This window comes from Mycteria americana, chromosome 1, assembly GCF_035582795.1.
Source record: "Mycteria americana isolate JAX WOST 10 ecotype Jacksonville Zoo and Gardens chromosome 1, USCA_MyAme_1.0, whole genome shotgun sequence".
NCBI classification, from domain to species: domain Eukaryota; kingdom Metazoa; phylum Chordata; class Aves; order Ciconiiformes; family Ciconiidae; genus Mycteria; species Mycteria americana.
Genome location: NC_134365.1, coordinates 64,245,182 through 64,268,022, shown reverse-complemented (window position 1 = coordinate 64,268,022; position 22,841 = coordinate 64,245,182). Strand labels below are relative to the sequence as shown.

The following is a 22,841-nucleotide window of genomic DNA, read 5'->3' as shown; positions in this document are numbered from 1 at the left end:
TTACCCCATGGTCTTCTGGTTTATACAGGTAAGACTGCAGAATAACAGGTAGTGTGATGTGGGCATGCTGCGTGCATGACATGAAAAGTCCCATGCTGGTATGGCTGAATTGTTCACCACCTCCTGTAATTAAACTAGTGCAACTTGTGCATGGGAGGCTGTCTGAATTTAAACTTTCCCCCTTAATCTTTGTGCTTAGTGTTCTGGCTGATTGCTTTTTAGGAAACATTAGCCACAAGCGCTTAGTTAACGGGCTGATGCAGTTGGGGCTTTTGACTTGATGAAGAAATAGCTTTCGTAGTTCAAAGTATTACTTGTATCTGCTCTCCTCTCTCCCCACCGCAGAGGCAGAACAGGATGCGTGCCTGGGAAGCTGCATCTTCAAGTCGGGACTGGAGATACTAGCAAAGAGGGGCTTGCGCTAGCTGAAGCTAACACGCCTGCATGAGGTAGCTGGGGCTAGGGCAGGCCTTCTGGCTTGTTCTTTTATGAGAAATGAGCTTTAGGCAACTGGGGTGACAGCGCTTTAAGCTGCTGCAACAGCACGTTCCTGTGCTTGCCTGTCGGGCCTTATTTTGGCTTCTGAACCCTCAGGAGAGTTCGGTTTGGATTCTGGTTTCTAAATAGCATTTAGATACACAGGAGCTCCTGGAGTGGCAATACCAACCTGCAGTGCCCTGCCCTTGGTCTCGATGGGCAGCGTGAAGGCAGAGATTGCACACACGACGCACACAGATGAGAAAAGGCACAGGGCCCCAAGGAAGGAAGCACTCATAAGAACCTGCAGGTAGATGCACAGGTCAAACATCAGCGGGGGGGGGGGCTGGCAGTCAATTGGGAATTAAAGAGGGGACGAAGGCTCACAAACACCTGAGAGACTCGACAATAGAGAAACAATGTCTTGTGAATCTAAGAGCTTTCAGAAAGTAACAAATACTAGCAAGCTAAGCTCGGGGAAGAGATTTTTGCAGCTCTGCATCTGGGAAAGACCACATAAGTACTCTGTATAAACATCAGATAAAAACTCATGTGTTGGGGGGGGAATTGAATACCTTTTTTTTTTGTGAACTTCAGGGGCATCTAGCTATATATTTGATAGCAATGATTGGCACAATGTTTACCAATGTTATCAAGCGTGCTCTTACTTGTGATATAAATGGGGCTACCATAGCTCCAACACGGCACAAGGACCCACTTGTTCCCATCCCCAGGGCTCGCATTGTGGTGGGGTAAACCTAAAACAGGCAAGAAAGAAATTGGATTAGTGCAATAACAATCTGCAATATCAATATGTGTCCTTATTTTTCTTTTTTTTTTTTTTTTTTTTAATTTTTCTTCAGAGAGACCCATTACATTATCAAGGGCAGCTAGTGGGATAAGCTATGAAAAGAAAGAAAGGCTCCTTTGGGTCTCTTTTGTGCTGTTACAAATCTGCCATTTTTTGCCCCAAGTAAAGTTTTAGGGCAAGTCAGTCAAAGCTGGATGTGATTCCCCTGCTGTTTGCTTACCACCACCACCTTTCTCCCAGCTGTGCTGGGCAGCTCACATCAAAGTCACAGGATAGGCTGGGTGCTAAAGGAAGAATTCAGTTTATATTGCCAGGCCCTGTATCTGGAAAGCAGGAGGAAAGGATATTGTCTGCAGCCTTCAAGACCGCCTATTTATTTGTATCAACAGCACTTTTGTTTAGAAGGAGGAAAAAGAAAAACAGATCCCGATAAGAAACCTCCAGGTTTAGAAGAATGTGCTTTGCGTATTTTCTTTTTCACATCTCCCAAATGCCTGTGCCAAAAAACCACTTAAGCATGTATTTTGCTTAACTTTATTGATATTAACAGGACTTAATTAGATTTTAGCAAGTATACTCATGGAAGCCTTTGTTTAAATACTTTACTGGGCCAAGTTGATGGAGGTAAGGTAATTCAAAAAAGTCCAGGCATGTGGCTGGAAAGGAGATTTCCAAGTTTGGTTTTGAACATTGATTAAACTGTGAGTAGTATTGGTTTATGATATGGCTGTTGCAGCAACAGTCTTTACATCAACAGCATCCAATTCAGCACTATTAAAACGCTGGTATTTATTCAAGCCTGGTGCATGCTTAAATAATATCATGTACTATTAAAAGAAGTGTCAGGCCAACACAGGGAGCTACTTCTGTTTGCTTTTTATCACTTTACTCAATCTGCAAGGCAATACATTTAACTCCACACAATTGTTTAAAAAAGAACAACAAAAAAACCCAACAATGCATACTTGACCCACAGAACTCATGGCTCCAAAGTTGTATGGAGGACAAGCTCTCTGAAGGATTCAAACTATTTGCAGACACAACACAGCAATTTCCATTAAGTGAAAAAAAGGTATATATAACCTCATATACTACCTCATACTACCACATCAGTCCCTTAAGTGCTGGAAAAGCTTCCTTTCAGTGCTAGCCTATTTTCTAACTTTGCAGGGGTTGGGGAGGGGAAAGATTGTAGGTTTTGGAAGATGGTGGTACACAACATCCTCACAAATAACGTGTCGTAGTAGCTGGCCAACAGGTGGCTCAGGAGGGCATTCCTCTTCCACCCGCTCTTGTCACCTCCAACTAGTTTTCTGATTCCTTCTCTGATCTTGCATATGAACACAATGTGGCCAGGAAGCCAGAAATACTTAGTTCAAGGCAGGTGACTCTAACTAGTCAATAAATATAGCAGTATTCCTGGGTATAGGCAAATGGTCTTTCATGCCCCAGAGCAGCTTAACGTACTTTCAGGAGGACCCACCTCTGCTGTGTAAATGTAGATGGTGTTGAAGTTTGCTGAAACCAAGGCACGCAGCATGAAGAGAAACCCAGTCATGCCTGTGCTAGAGAGAAAGCCGTGGGGAGCACAGAGTTAGAATCACTGAACGGTGATCAGCAGAGATGCAACCTAATACATGGACTGTGCTAAGGCTTTTACCAGCTTAGTATAAGGGAAAGCAAAAGGAAAAGCTGATTGCTGACAAGTAGAATCTTTCTTTAGTCCAGTGGCAAGGCACGTTTGACAACGGGCTATTGCACATTAGGTTCCCTTTAGGCCAGTGTTAGAGGCTGGAGGGAATGATCTGAACAGGACCGTAGCGGCTCAGCTGGTGCCTTCAGCATTATGGTCAAGTCTGACTTCCAGCCTAGCCCTCGCTTTCGGTTCCCATCTAAAACTGTTGCAAGCAAATATGATGGCCAGGCTCAGTTTCAGGGAAAACTGAAAATAATAATAGCAGTACAGAGGCCAATGCCTTACTGAATTACTGTAAGCTTCCTGACAGGGGCTTATTAAGCTTAAGGGCTATTTGCAGCCTCCCACTCCAGCTCCCAAGTATTTCAGCCAGCCTCCAGGGCCAGTGGCCCACAGGGCAGGCAGCAGGGGTGTACACCACTGGCGAGCAGCCATCAGACTACCAGGCAGTTTAGAGGAAACTTCAGCTTGAAGCCATCCTGATTTTCAGTAACTGTTAAGCTCTGCCAGCTTGAGAGGGGTCTTTTCTTACACATCCTCACAAATCAACCTGATGATAATTACAGCACTCGTGGCAGCCTTTCCCTTGATGCCTTGAGCTCCTCTTGAAGTGCCTGTCTCTACAAGTTAGAGGAGACATATGTAGCATTGCCAAAAATGAAAGAAAGGGGGAAAAAAGAGACTGAAAGAAAAATAGGTCTTCTTTCTGCTGGATGTTCTTCACATCATTTTTAATTTTCCAGACAGCACTAGAAAGTAGCTAGTTGTATGCTTAGGGGAAGCCACGTGGGCTCAGTAATACAGGTGAGTTGCTCTGCACACCCCTACACCACAGCATCTGCTGCCGCAGCTTTCCCAGGAGGTGCAGGGAACCAGTCAGAGGGGTTTTCAGGTGTACAAGAATTACTGGTGACTGACTGGTGACCGGAGAATACCACAGGTACTGCCCTCTGCCCACAGCATTGCACCCTCCAACAACACCCACATGCTGAGCAAGACTACCTTGAGGTGCAGATATTAAGGAGAAGAAAGAATAGTGCTGTACATCCCATGGTGATACACAGGCTCAGGCGTCTTCCGAGGAAATTGATGCCGAGAATGTTCAAAGGATTTACTGAAGAGAAAAAGGAAAACCGTAAAATGTTAGATGAACTAACTGCAATGATTGTCCGTCTTGACAGACCTTACGCAGTGTGCCTCAAAAATACTTCTCTGCATCCCCAGCGCCTACCAAATGCTCTGCTAAATTCACAAACCCTGTAATTCCTTTCCTGTATCCAAACCCTGTAGTTTGTCCCCATGCCCCTTTTTTGTTTGTCCTTCCTCTCAGAGGATGGAGCCTGTCCTCTGAAATTGCCCTGCTGTACTACGGCAGGACACCAGTGCTGGTCCTGAGCCACGAGTAGCACAGGCAAGGAAGGCACCCGCTGGGTGAACACTGCTGGCCTGGGTGGTTTTGCTCCCTCTGGCCACGGCCCAGCCAAACACGGGGGCCCAGAGTGGGCCCCGTTGAGTCCCCCCAGGAGCCAGGAGCCAAGCAGGCACCTGGGTGCATCACTGCACTGGTCCCAGCCCAGCTGCACCTGCAGGATCCAACACCCGCTTGCTTTGTAGCTCAGTTGCCGAGACATGAACCAGGGAAAACGTTCACACACACCCCACACCCCCCCCCCCCCCGGTGTGTTGCAATACTGGACCCATGCACAGTGCCAAGTTCTTTCCAGGGTGCCACGTGTGTGCCTCTGGGCCATCCTGCCGTCCCCCAGGGCTCCCCGGCAGGCTGCACCAGGAAGCATTTTGGTTTGCTGCGGGTTCCCTGGGCACTTAGCTGTCTTTTGCTGTAGCACTCGGCACAGGACCTGCTCCTGAGGCCACCATCTCTTTGAAAGTAGGGCACTTGTGTGGTGCATTCAGTTACATGATATTTGCAATCCTTGCTTTTTTACGACTTTCCAAAAACTACATGTCTGGGAATTTGGGAAGGCAGGCTTGGTCTGGTAAGTTGGGAGCAATTTCTCCTGGAATCTAACCACAGCTGTTAGTACGTACTGACTGCAAAGGAGGTCTTTGGCTCTGCTGTTGGAAGGACCTGTGCCAAAGTTGAATTATTCACCTGGGGAGCAATGCCCTCCCTTGCCACCAGCTCATGGCCTGTGTCCCAGACCTGCATTTGAAGACCCTGTGCCTGGCGCCTGCCAGCAATGCTGGGGACATTTTGACCTATGGCATGTCACTAAATGCATGCAAAGCTAAAAACTTTGCAGCGAGTATTGGCTGGCTGTAAAAAGGGAACGGCAGGGCAGGAAGGAGAGAAGAGGTTACGTGCGATCTCTCCGACTGTGCTGATGAGCATGGTCTGGTAGGCAGCAGGCCCGAACAAGTGGCAGTGGCAGGGGCTGCGGCTCTCCTCGGAGTCATCGCCAGGGTCCTGGACCGGTGGTGCTGCGGAGCTGCAGACAAGGTCCTGCTCCAGTAACTCGGCGCTGGCCAAGATGACACCGTAATAAGCGAAAGCTATGCCAAGCCTGTCAGGGGAAAACACTGCAGTGAGCGACGGCAACAACGGGGAAGGTGAGGAAACTGAAAGGCAGCATGTTTTGGGTGCTCTGTGACCCCTGCTGCGCACACCAGCTCCGCATGATGGATCCCCTTAGCCTGAGCCTGGCAGTGATTTGGCTCCCACCAGGTCACTGGCCACCCACCCACGGCACAGCACTACCACCTATGTCCATGCACCTCTCTTCCTTGGAGGACCCCCCCCCGCCTCATAGCTTGTCTTTTTGCTTGCCCCTTAGGGCTGTTTCTTGCTCTGCAGCAGGTGACCTGCTGCGGTCATGCTGGGGAGAGCGTGCCTCTTCCCTCACGCAAGGCTGTAAGTGGAGACATTTCCAAACCACCCATTCCCAGAGGACCAGGGATTCTCAGCATCAGGCTGCGATGCATGCAGCTCACATGAAGCAACTGTCCAGGTTTTGGGGTTTTTTTTTCAGTCCTTATCCTTTCTGCCCAGGGATTTCTGAAAGGAGTTTTCATTAACTGGCTGGAGAGGCTCACATTGCACCCTGGCTGGCTGTCAAGAACACAGCATCGGTGATGGCAGCCTGGCTGTGTCATTATCAAGTAATTCAGCACACGCCTAATCATAAGCAGGCCGAGAAGTAATTTTCACTTTTTTATCCCCCCTGGCAGTTTCAGAAAGAGCAGCAGAATCTGGGCTAGGAAACGAGCTGCCTGGAGAGGTGGGGGATGCTCGGGGCACGGGGAGGGCGGGAATGCAAACCCAAGAACACGCCAGTGACTCCTGGGGGGACTAGGAGAGAAAGAAGAATTAAAAAAAAAAAAAAAAAAGATATTTCATAATGCTCATACAAGTTGAGGGGGAAAAAACATAAAAAATTCAAGGCCTGACTTAGCAACATTTTGGGTCAATGAGTTCCCACGGACCCATTATTTATACATTTACATTCCAGAGAGCAAAGTCAATGAAACATATATTACCCTTGCATACAGCTACCAGGAACGTTGCATATGAAACCTACCTCTCTTCAATCTTAATTTTCCCTGGCCAGTGGCACTGGGAACGGTTAATGAGTTTCTGTTGGAGCCCTATTTCAGTGATACATTGGCTGGCCTGGAGAGGTGGTGCATTTCTCCTCCTCTCGGGAAGAACAAGTTCACACCAAGAAGGGAAGCGGAGCTGCGGGCACTGCTGCTGCACGCTGCAGGCAGGCGTGGGCTCTCTCCTGCAGCTCTCGTCTGGCTCCCACGCCACCTCCCCTGAGCCGCCCTGTCCTGAGGAAGGACTCGTGGCACCCTGCACCATCCTGGACGTCCAGCCTTTTTCTGCCTATGTTAACACCAACTGACACAGCGTATCTGAGATCAGGGCACGCCTATGGTGACCTGTGCCGGCAGAGTCAACGGGAGACTTCTGCTCCCTGCACACGTTCAACTGAGAGAATGAGCTGATAAGCAAGAGGAAAAAAAAAAAAAAAAAAAAAAGAGTTTTTTTACCATATGATCCATATCTGCAAAGTGGTTCTGAGGTACTTGGGGTGGATGAGGTCCTTGAATCTTCCTCTCCTTTCCTGCAAATCGTTTGATAGAAATACAAGTTTTTAAAAAGGCATCTTTTATACAAGGGCGAGTGTTCTGCGGCAGCAGCTGGCACCCCAGGCCCCCCTGCCCTCTCCCGGGCTGCCGATGGCACAACACTGACACCACAGCACCCCGTCAGCCCTCCGGAGAGGAAAGCCCCCGTTCCCAAAGGATGCCCACAGGAGGACATGCTGCAAAAGATGGCAGGGAGAAGAGAACACCCTGAGCACTTCCAGCCCCCACGGGGTCCCCCAGCTCCCGGCAGCCTGGCCCCAGCATGACAGTCACGGTGCTGGAGGGGGACCTGGTTGCTGCTGGGGCTGCTGGCAGCTCCCATTGCTCCACGTGCCTGTGGAGCAAAGTTTGTGGCCACGTACATCTTGCTGGGAGGCCGGAAATGGCAGTGAGCAGAGACAAGCAGGCACTGGGGGGCCGTGCCTGCCCCCTGCTCCCCGAGAGCCGGCAGCTGCCCCAGCATCCCACCACCGAGGGGAGACGAGTTCACAGGGAGGGTTTGGGTTGCCTTTATTTTTATTTCCCTCACCATTGGTTCAGCCTGAGAGGGTGCACAACTAACAAAAACCCTTCCCACAGCCAATGTGGGTCCATTACATAAATTCAATTAAACTACAGGGAAGCTTTAATCCTAATTAATTCCAATACAATAGCCCCGTCTTGCATGAATTGCTAAGGACAATGCTTGGTGCCTGTGGGATTGAATAAGCAGCAAAGAGGTCCAGGAAAGGGATTTAAAAGAGCTGGATAATAATTTTGAGGCCCCGGACAATAGTTTTGTCCAATCTTCCTCTCTTGGGTGTCAAAGGAGCCGCCTGAATAAGTCCTCCCGTCCTGCAGTCAGCAGGGCCCAGACTGGGGCTAAGGGGGAGCAGCCTGGGGGGGCCCTGGCCCCCAGCTCCTCTCCTGCCCCGCCTGCAACACCCACACGTGCTTTTGGGCATTTTGGTCCTGTAGTGATCCACCCCTGAGCTGCTCAGCTGCTTACAGGTGCACATGGCGGTGGCTCTAAAATGGCCTCTCCTGCTTTGACCCTCTTCTGCTGGTCCGTGGCTCCACACTCCGGGACCTGGGGTGCTGGGACCCAGCGGACAAGCCCGGCCGGGGGCTGGGAGAAGCCTCTGGGAGCTGTGGGTTGACCTCATGGCAGGGACCCTTGCAGCCTGACCGGCCACAGCCCTGAGAGGGACCGTGAGGGGCAGGTCCCAGGCCTCACGGCACAGGGGACACCCCTGGGGGATGGATGGGCAATGAGGAAGAATGCCCTTTGCTGGGGAGCCATGTTTGTGGTAAAGGAAGCAAATCTTTTCTCAGCACGATATTTTTCTGAGCTAACACAAAGCATGCGAAAAAAAGCAGAAAACCCAATTCCATTTGGAGGGCCAAGATTACTGGCTCTCCAAAAGAAAAACGACATCTTCATCATCACATTCAATCGTCGTTTGGAAAGCAACCAGGCGAGGAGGGGGAGAGAGGCAGAGCGAGACGTGCTTGGCACTCCCGCTCCCTCCCCAAACCCCAGATGCCGTCAGCCCCGCCGGGACAGAGGGACCGGGCAGCGCCGCAGGCTCGGCTTACCTTGGCGGGCTCCCTCAGCACCCCCTCGGGCATGGCCGCCCCGTTCATCTCGGCTATCCTCCGCAGCGTGGCCAGGGCAGCCGCCACGTTTCCTGTGGACACGTTGTACCGTGCCGACTCTGGGATGAACTGAAAGCGGAGCGGTGTCAGAAAGCCTTCCCGCACCTCTCTGTCCACGCAGCCCTACTCACGGCTTCCCGTCACGCCGGGGAGCCCGGCCAGGTTAGCACGGGGCACCGCCTGAGCTGGAGCAGCCCTCTGCCTGTCCTCCTTCCCAGCCATGCCCCGCGCACCCCTGCGTGTCCCAGCTCCCCGTACCCCGTGTTGGGGGGCTCACCCCGCCTGACAAACCCATTTCTTGGTCCAGTTCCCAGGGGTCTGCTACTGAGCCGTCTGTGGCAAGCACTTGTGAGAGGTGGAAGCCAAAAACACAGGTTTAACAAAAACAACCCTTAATTAATTGAAATTCTAAAACAGGATGAGGCACGTGTCACTTACTTAAGCAAATGACTTGGAAGACTCAAAAAGGCCATTAAAAAAAAGGAAGACACGGATGAAATTTAGGAACAAACTCACTCATCACTAGGACTTGCAGCGTTCACCCACACCTGGTGCTCTTTCCAAAATAAAATACCTTTTTATTAAATGATGGCTCTATTAAATTATAAACAATTACATCTGTATCACTGAAATATGAATTAAAGACTCCTTCTTTAAAGGTATGTATGCTGACTGTGTCTTTTTTTCTTCTGGACTAAAAACTTTTGCTACCCATTTTTTTCTGGCAAAAATAATCAGGGAAATCAAACGTCAAAGTTATACGAGCGGACGTTCACAGCAACCTTGCATTTGACTGCCCAGGTAGCACCCCAGGTGGTCTTGTGCATTTGTTCAGCTGCAGGAAGGGCTTCACATCTGCACAGCTTGCACCAGCCCCAGCTTAGCACTGCGGCGCCCACGAGCACTGTAAATAGGGATTTTCCACATCACTCCTCGCAAATAAGATGGTCCTCGTGTCTGAGGCTGATATTTCTGAAGCATGAGTAAACCTGGGGAAGCCGCAGTTGACCCTGACACCCATTTGCTCTGTGAACACATTACTGAGGCTTCTTTCCTCAGCCCTAGGAAATGTGAAGACTGAAGAGGGTGTGCTGTGGCCAGCACTAGACTGAAGATACTACTTGTGATTTTTTGCATACCCTGCCTAGCCTGTCTTCTTCTTGATGCCTGGCCCATCACCACAGTCCCCGGGTGCTGCTGGCAGCCTGGACACTGGAGCCTGTGGTGCTGGAGGGCTATGGGAGGGCAGCAAAGCCAGAGGCTTTGCAAAGCAAAGCAAAGCCAAGCCATCTCCCGCAGGGTGACATCTCCCCAGCAGCTGGTCTACAGCCTCCCCAGGCCATCAGGGCCTTCCCAAGCCGCCCAGGTGAGAGGGCTGCAGCGGTGAAAGCAGGACACAAGGACAGCCCCAGGCTTGCGGGGGGTGGAGGGCGATGCCTCTTGGTGCCTGGAGAGATGCCAGGCCGGTGGCGGTGTGGCGGGGAGCAGGGAGAGGAGTTCCTCCTACCTTGAACACCAGGATGAGAAGGATGCCGGGGATGGAGGCGATTCTGATCAGCCACCGCCAGCCGATGGTTGGGTTCACCACCGATGCCAGGCCAATGATTAGCAGGGATCCTGCCAACCAAAACACCTTTGCAAGGGAAAGGAAGGGGTTAAAACATGAACACATGGCAACGGTTTGTTTATTTCTTCCCTTCTGGTCTGGTTCCATGGATAGGTGGGCATCTGCTGGGGAGCGCTGCGGTTCAAACCAAGCCATCCCATGGCTGTCTGAGAAGCTGAGCTTGGGTTGAAGGAAAGAGGGAAAGACAAGGATTTGGGGAGGGACGGCTGAAGATAGTCTTGATTAGCTCCAGATGAAAACAGATAACTTGCTGTGGCTACCATTGTACTTAAAGCCACTTCTTTTGTCCTTCCAGTCGCTTCTCTGCTAATGCTCCTGCCAATGAATTTTCCTCTTGTCTAAATCTCTGCAGGGAAGCAGCAGATTTACAAGCACCGAAGGCAAAACCAGGCCAGATTTCCGCTGCTGGAAGTTGGTGGGTCTCCAGTAGACTCAATGCCAAGTTATACCAATGGAGAATCTGGCCCCATGATCTGCAAGTACATTCCTCCCCAAAGTTCACTTGTTGCCATTAGGAGACGCCTCCCTTTCCAGGGGACCACCCAAGGGAGCTCAGCAAACAAATACATAAAAGCCACAGCAAGTTCATGAGTAATCTGTGGGCAGAAATAACAAATTTCTGGTGAGAAATACAAGATTGTTCTTTTTTATAAACCTTTGTGTTTCTGATGACACTTTGGTAATGAAGCCCTGGGATCAAACAGAGAGTAATGAAAAGCAAATTATCCCTGCCACCAAGACCATACACAAACACTTCTGGTTCAAGTCAGACGAATTCGTGTGCTCGATGAGGCCTCCACAGATCATTTGCACATGCAGCAAGTGCCCACTGCAGAAATCTGGAGTAAGCAACAACCCCAGTCACGCTTGCTGTGGTCTTTGCCCAGCAAGCGGTCGCAACCCTCCCAGAATGTCTCGGGCTGAATTTGGGACTATCTATGCTAGCCCTATCCTGCGCAAAGCCCCATGCCATCCCTGAGCAGGGACAGGGAGAGGCGCAGATTAGGACCGCATCTGGGAATCACCTCGTTAATCACTTGTTATTAAACAAGTCCAAAGAGAGGAGAGGATGAGCCCAGGCCCAGAGGGGGCCAGTGGTGCCGCTAGCCCCAGGGCTTGCCAGAAAGCCCAATGGCACCGGCCCCGTTAGAGCAGGCAGCACCGTTATCAATAGGGCAACTGAGAGGCTGGGTGTCAGCCATCACTCAAAGTTCCCATGCAATGTTGGAAGCATCCAATTATTTGAGAAGAAATTGCCTCTTTTCTGCAGGCAGCTGCCTGTGTACATCTTCAATAACGCAGACGCCGCACTCCAGGGCGCAGGAGGCAGCAAGCACTCGCTCGGACCAAGGTAAGTGCGAACAGGCTGGCAGAAAGGCTGACGTGCTGGAGACCTGGCTTCCAAACAGCAGCAGGACAAATCTCCCGGGACTTGGGGCTAGAAGAAACGGTAACGTGCTCACTCTTACCTGAGATAAGGGCAACATGTATCCTCGGTATCTGGTGGGCAAAAATTCCGTTTTTATGATAAGCCTATTGAAAAGGGAAAAAAATGCAGAAATACAGCAACAATAAGAATTTCTACACTAATCAAGCAGCAGTTCAGCTCAGCTCAGTTAGTGCTGGACGTTGCTGCCCGTAGGCAGAGTGAGTGACCACCCCTCTCCTACCGCTGAGCACCCAGAGAAGGGACCCACGCTCAGTATGCCTCCCACTTGGGCAGGCACCAAATTACACGCGAGGGAGATGCACGGCATGAATCCTCTCCAGGCCAGGGCTGTAGGATACAGGCAGGTGTTCCTGTGCACCAGGAAACCTACGGGAAGGTCCTGTGGGGCGACTGAGGTGTCAGCACAGGCACAGAGTACATTTGTAGGGCTGGACAATTTTTAGTGAATCATTTTTTCATTAGATAAAGAAAACAGTCCATTCCTCTTTTTATCAAATGGTTTGATAGCCCTTGGGGGAGGGCCTGGCACTGGCATCTCTCAAGCTCACAGGTGTGAATTGTGCTTCCTTGGCAGAAAAGAGAGAGAGGGAGGGAGAGACCCACATTGGCTCCTTCTATCTCAGTGTTTTATAAAATGTGCAATTTCCCTCCATCCTCATTAGGCTCTTTAGCAGCCTCCGTGGCCAGGGAACAGGGGCCCTCCTGCAAAGGAGGCATCTCCGGGAGCTCGGCAGATGCACAACCCGGGTGCCTTCTCCTCCCAACAGCACCTATCTCCCTCCCATCCTTTGCTTCAGCAAAGGGGTCTCGGGTCAGTGTGACCAGCTGTGGGCTTTCCTGCATGGGCAGCACAGAGGTTTGAGGAACCACAGAAGATGCTGAAATATTGCATTTGTTTGCCTGAGAGAGTTGAACGAAATAATTTATTTTGCCAGGCTCCTAGTGAAGTGGTTGTTAATATTGTGAATTTCTCCTCTCCCCCTCCTCTCCCTTTCTGTCCCAACAGGGCAGAAAGTTTCATTTAAGTGGAAATGTTTTACATCAGTTCAAGAAGAATTTGCTACTTAAGCAGAATTGTTCTGACTTTTTTACAAGGAAGCAGCCTTTGCTCATCTGTTACCTGTCTAATTGTTTTTATAATATATGTGCTTAATAATCCCTCTGTCACTGGCTTAACGTAAACCAGCTGCCCCCTCTATTCCTGAGCTCGGGAGTCCTTGGGAACCGTAATTTAGGTCGATCAACCTGGACTCAGTGAAATTACAGAACGGCACTTTGTTTTACGGCGATGTGGGAATTTGTGGGAATTTGTTTTAAGGCGACGTGGGAATGCCATGCCCCTTTCCACTTCCAGCCCCCGTGGAGGCCCCTTCCCTGCTGTCTGCTCCGGGTCGCAGCGCAGCCGCGGCTTATGGGGCTCAGTGCCAGGGAAACCGGGCACTCCGCCATGGTCAGCCAAAATGAGCTGAAGGGCCTTTCTTGCTGTAAACCCAGACACTCAGCCCTTCCAGGTCCGGGGGTGTCTCTGCTAAGCTCTCTGTGAAGGCTGGCTTGCCACGATGCGCGAGGCACGGCCTTACCCTTGCGCGTGGCCCGACACGCCACCTCCTACCATGGCCCGCAGGAACACGAACCAGATGTAGGACGGGGCAAATGATGTCAGCAGGGAGAAATAGGCTGCCCAGAGGAACGAGAGCAGCAGAATCTGCAAAAGGGGCAAAATTAGGGTCATCAAACCACGGGCTCAGCCAGGTGCGTGCCTGCCGTGGGGCTTGGGAAAAGGACGTGCAGCCCTGGGTGCTCACTCACCTTCCAGCGGCCATACCTGTCGGCCAGGAGCCCGAGCACTATGCTGAAGACCATGTAGCCAAAAAACACCATCTAAGGGGAATTGAAACACAGCTGTGGAGGGCCTGCTCCTAGCAGCACCAGGCGGCTCTGCTCTTCGAACTGTGGGTGAGTTTCCAAGCAGCAGGATGAACTGCAGTGCCCAGAGCGAGGTGGCTTTCAGGGGTTGACTTCCTCCATGTAGGCACTCACTGCTTCAACCCTCAAAGCTGCGGGCTGGATAGCAAGGACTTCAAAATAAGAATATGGAAGTGGGGGCTTGTTTTGGCACTACAGCTCTGGGTGCAGACGCGTGCTTACATCAACTCGCTTTCTGGTTTTCTGCAGTTGTGGTACTGTTCTTGTCCCTGAGAGGAGGCCCTAGGAATTTATTTGGTCCACTGGGAAATGTACTTTACAAAGCCCGTGGTGGTGCCCTGGACAATGCCCACGTAGTGGATGACCTGCATGGGAGGAACACAAGTCACTCACCGTTGTCACTAAAGCCACCTGCCAGTCTTGAAGCTGCCACTCACATTGGATGAGAGGGGACACAACAGCTATTAGCATGATCTCCATGGCTTCGGCCACCTTCAGGAAGGAGTGTGCACATTAGCAAGAAAGGAAGCCACAAGGAGCCCACAGTGGAAACTCGCTCAGTCCCACCAAGCCTGCAGCCATGGCAGTCTCACCGCGTCAAAACAGCCCTGTGAAGCTGTGGTGCCTCGACAGTGGTCTGAGCCCTGTGCCTCATCTGGAAGACGAGCACTTGGGACCAGAGAGAGGAGGGGAGAAAGGTGCACCTAGAAAACAGGAATCTAGGTGCACTGTGTATCTAGGAAGGCTGGAAAGACTCATCCGTTGCAGAGGAGACTCTTACGCAACTGTGCTAGTGAAAGGTCTTCAACTATCTCTGGAAACCAAGCTGCTTGGTTAGGTACCCAGCTGTGAATTCAGGCATCTAACACAAAGATGACCTCTTAAAACTGTTTTTCATTAAAAACTTCACTGCTCCATTGGCTGTTTGCCCCAGCAGCTGGCTTCAGTTAAGAAATGAGCCTATTGTTTACACATAGTTAGAGGGTTTAACACCTCAGCTGCAGTGATCCTCATGGAAAGGTCCCCATCGCATCTTTACACCAGCCTGGCCTCAGGCTTGTGCCCCAGGTCCCAGACCAGATACACCATTAACCCAAGACCCTGGCAGTTACGAAATTTTTCAGGTAGCCAAGGGCGAGAGGAGCGCAGCCCTCCCGTGCCAGCTTGCACAGGGTTTGGGTGCCCTGGGGATGGCATGAAAAATGCTGTTGGGAGGCTGAACCTAACCCTCAGGTGCTATTGAAGACGCGCTCCGTCAGTGCTGCCCTGGTGCTCCAGGGCAGGAGCCAGGCCAGGATGCTCTGGCCCAACCCGCTCAGCTTTGCTCTGAAATAGATCTGATACCAGTTGTGGCCAATATCGATTTTGGCCAAAGATGACAACAGCAGAAATCCTGCTTGAGAAAGTATGTGTGAAAAAAATGGGCTGCAATATGTGCCCGTGGTGCTTATGGCTGTTATTGCACAGTAATAAGGAAAATGAGCATTTTTTCGGGCCCGTGGAGATGGCTGCAGACACCTACCCCAGTGCTGCCCATGATCAGGAAAAGCGCAATGTGGAACCTCCCGAACCCAATGGTTTCCACAGCTTCTTCCACCGTAAATGTCTTCTGCCCTGAAGACCAAAGGGAAAGAAAGACAGAGACAAAAAAACACGTCAGCAGTCAAATTGTACCTCCTCTTTATGTAATGTGAATGTTTTTCATGCTGCTGTGGGACCGCACCAGGAAAAAGGCTGGAAACATCTACCAGTTGTGTGTCCACTGACCAGCCCTTGGGCACGCTGGTGGCCGGGCACGTCAGGGTTTGCTGAAACAGCAGCCAGCAGGGGAGAGGGCAAGCTGGGCATGGGGGAAGGACAGCCTCGCCCCCCTGGGGCTTTTAGAGCCTTGTCCCACGTTACCCCAGGTGCTTCAGAAACCCATGGCTGGGACTGCATCTGGGCAATGGTCTGCTCCCTTCCTCTGCCCAAACTGTGGCAGGGCTCAGCCCCGCTGCGCCCTTGGGGTACGGGCCCACTCCTGGCATGGGCGGTGTGAGCTGGGGGCTGCCCCAGCCCCGCAAGGCGAGCACAGCTGGGAGGTCTGGGCTCAGTTTCATCTCCTAAGCCTTTATTCCTGACTTCCCCCCCAGCCCCATTTCAAGAGCAAACAAACCATCTCAAGATCAGGGCTAGGATGACTTTATAAACAGACCTGGCAGAAAGCTTTCAGTATATGTAAACTTTTAAGCACTTATTTAGGTAAAGTCATAGCTGCATACATTTTTCTGTCAGGCCATCTATCTCCCATCTAAGTCATCTCAAACCCATCAACATTACCTCTGAAATGGAACAGAACTTACTGCAGGATTTCAGGAGAAAATACTTTATTTTTTTTGCAAACGCAGAACTTTTCTTTTTATGCTTTTCTACAATTTTTTTCACTTTAAAATGTTTTTGAAATAGAATATATTTTTCTTTAAAAAAAAATTATCCAAAATGAAAGAATCCTTGAGTTACCTATACAATAAAATATTTACACAAAGCAGAGGCCTGAGAAAAACCAAGCCAGCCAGCACTTCCCACCGCGGTGGGTAGCAGCCACCAGTCTGGTACCTGTGATGGGAGAGGAGCAGTGTGAAGCTGATGCTTGTGGCTCCATGTACAGAGTTTTTAGGTAGCTGGAGTGCCAGGTCTAGGGACCCACCCTCTACCCTGGCTAAATGAGGACCCACATTTCTAGTCCTGCCAGTACAAACCCACCTTTTGGGGGTTCTTGTCTCTCCGGGTGGATTTCCTCCAAGCCAATAGCATTTTCTGCCTCTTTTGGTGCAATAGCCATCTCAGCTCCTGCTGGGGTCCACCGTCACTGTCAGGCAAGGCTGGGATTTAACTGTGAAACCTCTGGACAGTCACAAAGCCATCTGAGCAATAAGCCAGCAAAGCAGCATCCCACGCTGGCATGGGAACATTCAGATATGCTCAAGCATGGGTTTGTTTCAGGCAGCTATTAGGACACGTCCCTTCCCAGAGTGGTTTTTTGTGAAAAATACATAGAAACATCACAAGGCAAGTTAGTTGAACTGGCAGAGGTCAGTCATCGCATTGCACTGGATGTTTTTATGGGAAGTCCAAGAACTGCCTTAGGGAAGACCGGAGGCCTGCTAACACAAGAGAGCGTGTGATGACTTCCCTAGCCCGGACTGAGTGAAATGCAGAGGCAGCCAAAAGATGCTGCATCTCCAAGAGCCAAGACATACATGACTGGCAGCAGGTTGCCCCTGTTGGAGGCAGAAATTGCTGCCCCTCGGGAGCCAGGGTCGAGTGAGAAGAAGAGGTGCTGCACTCTGTAATTGCTCAACCTTCTGAGAGCATGCACTGACACAGAGCCAGCGGGTAGGAAGAGCCGTGCCAAGGAGCCCGGTGGCCCAGCCTACGTCCCTAACCCTGGCTGCCCTGGGATGGTGTGGCCAGCGAGCGGCAAGCACCAAACTCCTCCTCACCCAGTCTGCACCTTGCCAGCACAGCGCTTCCCACTGCAAACCTGATCCTCTGCCTCACCCCCCGCTGTGCTAATCCCCATCTTCTCAGGTCAGCAAGAAACACAGCCGTGCATTCTGGATTGCAACAGGGGTTTCTGGTTTCCAACGCTAGGTCCTTGGCCTGATTACAGCTGCTTTTCCTGGTCAGAAAAACTCATCTAAATCCCACAGCAGGGATTAAGCACACTGCTTGCTTTAACCCACAAGCTTTCCTGCCAAGTGCACGCTCAGACGCAGGGGAGGGGGGGAGGCTCAACCCATCTTCAATTTCACGACACCCTCTCCTTCGATGGCCTCCCTCCAGGGGTGCTGGGCTTGGCCCAGGCAGCATTCACAGCCACCCAGCAGTGATCGGGGAGGCTGCAGCAGGGTGGGAGCTTGAGAGAATTAATGACCGAGAACATCTAATGAAAGATACAAAATCCCAGCTGAGATAGAGGGCAGCACAAACACGGAAAGCACGGAGTTACAATACTCCCAGGCAGGATACCTTAAAAGCATTATACTGAAGTACAGTTATAAGGAGGTTTAAGGGCTAATGGCAGATTAGTCAGTTGGGTCACATACACTGACCTTGCTGTTACAGATCGTTACAGTCAGCATCCAAGACGATGCGTAGGATATTGCTTACAACTGCCTTGGAGGCAGCGATAGCTGCCAGCAGCACACAGTGCCGCCAGCTGACCACATTGGCCACCAGCTATGGACCACTTCCAAGTGGAACTGCCTCAAGAGCAACCAAACAATGTTCCTGGAAGAGCCCGTGAGAAGAGGTAAAGCTTTACTGTGTGGCTGAATCATAAAGAGCTTTGCAATAACAAAATCTGTGGGCCTCTTTTTCTGTTCCTTTGTGATTAGGGACCTGCAAACACATTCTGCCCTAAGCTGCCACATCATGCCTGTGTCTGGTTAAACAGCCACTGTACTCCAAAGCCCATGGCTGGCACAGCCCAGGCACTGGCAGGCCAGGCTGGTGCATGTCCAGGGCAAGGATCGAGCCCTGGGCCCTTGCCCACCCCAATGTGAATGCCTGATGCTGGGATACTCTGCTAATTTTTGCTGAGAGGCGCTCGAGTGTTTCATTGGCACTCACCCTCTCTGGGCCACTTGCCACCATCCTGGGAAGTGCTGCAGCTCTTCCAGAAAAGGGACGAAACCCCAATCCCCTGCGTTGCTGTGTTGGGACCCCTGGTGAGGCTCAGGTGCTCAAGCAGAAGGGTGCATTGCCACCTCCGACACCCCACAGTAGCCAAGACACCCCAGAGGCATCAGGATGGCAGATAGCACCTATGGGAGACCCACACTGCTCTCAAATAGCAGGGGGTGAGCAGGTGGGATACCTGCTGTAGCATCTCAGATAACGCCAGAAACCTGTGCAGGCACCTGCATCCCCCTCTCTCCAGGGTATTGGGGCAGCTGGAGCAAAATTCACTCATCCATGAGCTGACAAAAAGCCACTGTTCAGGTAAGTCCCTGGCACTGTATGCTCTGCTCTAGCATTTATGTCCAAAAGACAGAGATTTAGATGCAACTCTTCAGCAAACCCCCTAATTGTTCCTACCAAACCCACAGTTTGCTCATCCCAAATATTTGCAGCACTGTTTGCCCTGATGGAGTAGCTAGGGTCTATCACACCTCTTCAGGGAGGCACAGGTTTCCTGCTATTTGTAAATCCCACTGAAAATACTAAATGCCAATTACATGGGCCAAAAGAACAGCGTTGACAAAGCTGCTGCTGGCAGGGAAATTAGCCATCTTCCATCCGAAGGGAGCAACCAAGAGCACAAGGAAACTGCTGCTGGGACCCGGCAACAGGATGCCGTGACCCCACACTGGAGGGCTTGCAAGACAGCAAAGGGCACATGATGTGCAACGCTGCTCATGAGACCAGCTGAGAAATTTTGTCAGTAAAGTCAGAGAGCTTCTGCACGTGACTTACGAATGATCAGATACCCCCACTATTAAGCCAAGGCTTGATTAGATATTTTTTCCTGGTTTTTTGAGTGAAGCTTCCTTACCTCTGCAATGTCTCAGGCGCGGAGGTGCAGACCTTTCCTCTTTTCCGGCTGTTTCATTCCCTTCTGCTATTTTCTTTTTACAGTGTTGACGGTGCTGTGGGTTTGGGATCCAGCTCCCAGGAGTCGGGTTTCCTCCTTGCCGGGCACAGGCGGGTCCCTCTCCACCCACCTCCTCCCCCCAGAAGCAGGTGCTGCAGGCAGGGTGCTGCAGTGCTGACCTGTGCTGGTCCCATGGCACCTACACGTCTTCCACAGGGGCTGCCCACCACAGGGACGACCCTAGGGAGATGGAGGGAGGGCACTGGGGAGATATCCCTATTACTACACCAGCAAGATTTTAGCTGACAGGTTTCAAGGACAGGTCCCACAGCACCAGCGTCCATGGAAGAGGCCTTTGCTAACCCCTGCAAAGCCATGAGCAGCACCTGGGTGCTGCAGCCAACAGCCCCCCTCAAGCCAGGCAAAGCCAACTCAGGTGCCATCACCATGAAGAAAATGAGGCCTGTTTATCTGCTTCATCCTTCTAAGTGTCCTGACTGAGTACCAAACTGCAGGGAGCATTCGTGGCTTAAATTGCTGCCATGACCCTGACCTTACCATGCAATGAATCTCTGTGCTACAGGTTGGGTTGGCCAACGAATCTGAGCTACGATGGGTATGTGCTCTTGACTAGGAGTGTATATGTCAACCTTTACTACTCAAGTGTGTTTGTGTTGACTCTAGTTTCTCCCAGTGAAGTTGCTGGGAGGTTTTTTGTCTCTCATCCATGAGGGTTCCCAAAATCCTTCTCTTTTGAAATACGTACACTGAGCTAGCAACAATGCTGCAATAGTTTTATCAAAGCATGTAATTCCCACACTTGAATCTCATGCTTCCAAGCATCAGGAAGACATTTGCTACCAGCCAACACATGCTATTTCACAGCCTTATTTTCCTCTTAATAATATCTGATATTCAGCTACAGCTGTTATTGGCATCTGGATGCATGCTCCGGGCTGCCACATCCATACCGTTATGTTTTCATTGCAAAAACTCAGACAGGGTGCGTGCAATCACAGGCAGGTACAGATGTTTTGGCATTCCAGCTTCCCAGCACAGAAGGGAAAAAATGACCAAAATATCAGTGAAATTCTCAGCCACAGAGATATGCTTTCAGGCCCAGGTGTTTGGGATTGAACAAAGGGTTGCTATGCCTATTGGTTTTTTTACCCACCTCATGATATTCTAGTTATTTGCCATGGAAATGCAAAGACTGGTCATAGTGAAGCATGAACAGAAACTTCTGCATGTGTGAAAGCTCCAGGAGAAACAAGAGAGCAAGGGCAAGAAGGAAGGTCTCCATGTTGGTCAAGGACATGACAGAGAGCCATCACACAGGTAAACACTGAGGAAAATGCTGTTTGCTGCAGAAGCCCAAGGCTGAGCTCCAAGAAACTGTTGACTCCTTAGGTTTATGAAAGCTCAGTCCAAAAACTAGTTCATCATCATCAGTCCAGAGGACCCAAGAGACTAGACAAGAACTCGATACCTGGCTTTCCTCATCCTCCGTGTCACCAAAGTCATCCTGGCAGGAGGGCCTGGCAACACACAGCAATGGCTCTTGTGAGAAGGAATAAAAAACCCAGGAGAGCATGAGTGTGAGCGACTGAAATCCATTTGACTGACTTTGTTATCCCTTTCCCTTTGTACATGGTCATTCACTGAATTTTTTTATATTAATTTTCTCCAAATTATATAACTCATGTCACCAGCTCTCAGAAACAGACACCTTCCTAGCAATGGGATGAGCTTTGGATCCAGAGGCACCCATTCCTCCCTAGGCACCGACCCTGAGTCCGCCCCAGAGGGGCACGCTGAGATCCTGACTTGGGAAGAGTTCCCGGTCAGGTAATTGGAAGTCACATCTCCTCCAGCAATGAGTAAAGTCCAGATAAGGGCACCAGGGTGTTAAGCCAAGGTCTACTAGTCTGTAACGGTGATCTCTGCTGGATCTGACCACATCTGGTGGCCACATTCACAGCATCAGCTAGAAAACACGGTCCCGTTCAGCTTAGCAGCTGTGCTGTGGAACGGGCAGTCACTGCTCTGCTCCAAAATCCCCCTCATCTTCTGCAGGAAAACCTTTTAAAAACAAGGCGCTCTCTGGAACATTTCTGGGTTTTTAAATAAGTCTTAAAAACAACCCAGATGAAAGCCAGGGCTCTCCTCAAAGTGTATAAGAACAGCCCTTTCTCTCAGCAATTTTTCATCTGAATGCTCCCTGATTGTAAGTGGGCTTGGTCCTCGTGTGGAGTGGGGAAGTGCCGTCCCCGTATCATGAATGCACAAGTGAGCCACAGGCTCTGCTGCGTTATTCAGTTGTGCACAGAAAGGGAGATCTGAATGCAGAATTAAGCCAAACGTTTGAATCGCTGTTCGGTACAGTAAACAACAGACCATCTTGTCACCTGCAGGATAACTTGTTTTTCTTGCTTGAAATGTAAACCTCGGACAAAAAGCAAAACACCAAGAAGCTCTAAAAGGAACAGATATTCTGTTTCAGGTTATCACCTCCTCAGTTACACTGCAATCACATGGAAAGGTGCAATAAAGGTAAAATACATGTTGGTGCAGAAAATCCGCCTGCTGTTTCATGAAGTGAATTGTTTTCTCTGAGTTTGGTAATGCATCAAACTAGTTTGGCCTTTCTTGCTTCAAGACACCTTTTCTCCTGAATAGGAATAAACACAGTAGGCTGGAAGGAAGAAACGAAGGTGATGCACGTGCGCTGAGCAACTGTGGCACCGGCTGTATTCATGTCCGTGTGTTTTTTGCCTGTACTGTAGGGTACCCATGCCTGAAGAACTGGTGGCACAAGGCCACACATGGGTCATGGACACGCTCCTGTGCTCACCTCTTGAAGCAGCTCCAGCTGCTGCTTCAAACCCAAGCTGTTGTTAAAAGGGAAGAAGGCTCCTGACTCTGTTGGTAACCAGTGCCCACCGCCAGTATGGCTTCTTGGCACCACGAGGGAAAAAGTGGAACAACTGCTTTGCCTGGGGCTGTATTTTCTCCCCGGTCACTGTAGCAGGAAGGTGGCTCTCAAGCCTGACTACTGCAGACTCACGGCCCACGATGACTATTCCACTGTGTGTCCTGCTGGGAACTCTCCCGGGTGGGTTTCTTTGGTGGAGCTAGATATCAGGGGTGCGTGGTTTGAAAATGAGGCTTGTTTGGTCACACCCCATGGAAGGAACACTGTCACCTCCAAATCTGTGTGGGGATTTTACATCCTCCATGCTTAAAAAAAATAGCCTGTCACGATTAACGCTATTCAATTTGAAAGACTAGTAATTCATGAATATTTAGGAAAGATCAGAGTACATCAATACTGCAAATTTGTCTCAACTGTTTTGATTCCTCTCTTCTTTCTGTTCATTAGGTATTAGCATTTCTACACAGTCTGCCTTAACAACCCGTCTTGAAAAAGACACAGGGGGAGTCATCTTAAGTCTCCAGTGAGAAACAAGTCAATAGAGAAATAAATTGGCTGCCAATGTGGAAACTGGCACACTCTTTTGTTTA

The 22,841-nt window shown here is 50.4% G+C and overlaps 1 protein-coding gene across 1 annotated transcript; it reads right to left on the bottom strand.

The window, feature by feature from the left end:
* Nucleotides 1-619: 619 nt before the first annotated feature.
* SVOPL (SVOP like) lies at nt 620-16,559 on the bottom strand. The gene is made up of 14 exons (XM_075526674.1): nt 16,481-16,559; nt 15,261-15,352; nt 14,132-14,230; nt 13,622-13,693; nt 13,393-13,517; nt 11,832-11,895; nt 10,243-10,368; nt 8,676-8,804; nt 6,999-7,072; nt 5,307-5,509; nt 3,987-4,098; nt 2,772-2,853; nt 1,146-1,235; nt 620-781 (listed from the first exon to the last, which is right to left on the bottom strand). The coding sequence occupies exons 1-14, from the start codon at nt 16,557-16,559 to the stop codon at nt 620-622; spliced, it is 1,509 nt and encodes a 502-aa protein (XP_075382789.1).
* Nucleotides 16,560-22,841: the final 6,282 nt, after the last annotated feature.

What these genes read in the sequence shown, in the direction of transcription:
- SVOPL (XM_075526674.1), bottom strand. Translation starts at nt 16,559, where the DNA reads ATGGCTATTGCACCAAAAGAGGCAGAAAATGCTATTGGCTTGGAGGAA. An exon ending in GAGACAAGAACCCCCAAAAG is followed by an intron (nt 15,353 to 16,480) that starts GTGGGTTTGTAC and finishes TTTGGTCTTCAG; the next exon opens with GGCAGAAGACATTTACGGTG. An exon ending in TTCTCATCCTGGTGTTCAAG is followed by an intron (nt 8,805 to 10,242) that starts GTAGGAGGAACT and finishes CTCCGCTTTCAG; the next exon opens with TTCATCCCAGAGTCGGCACG.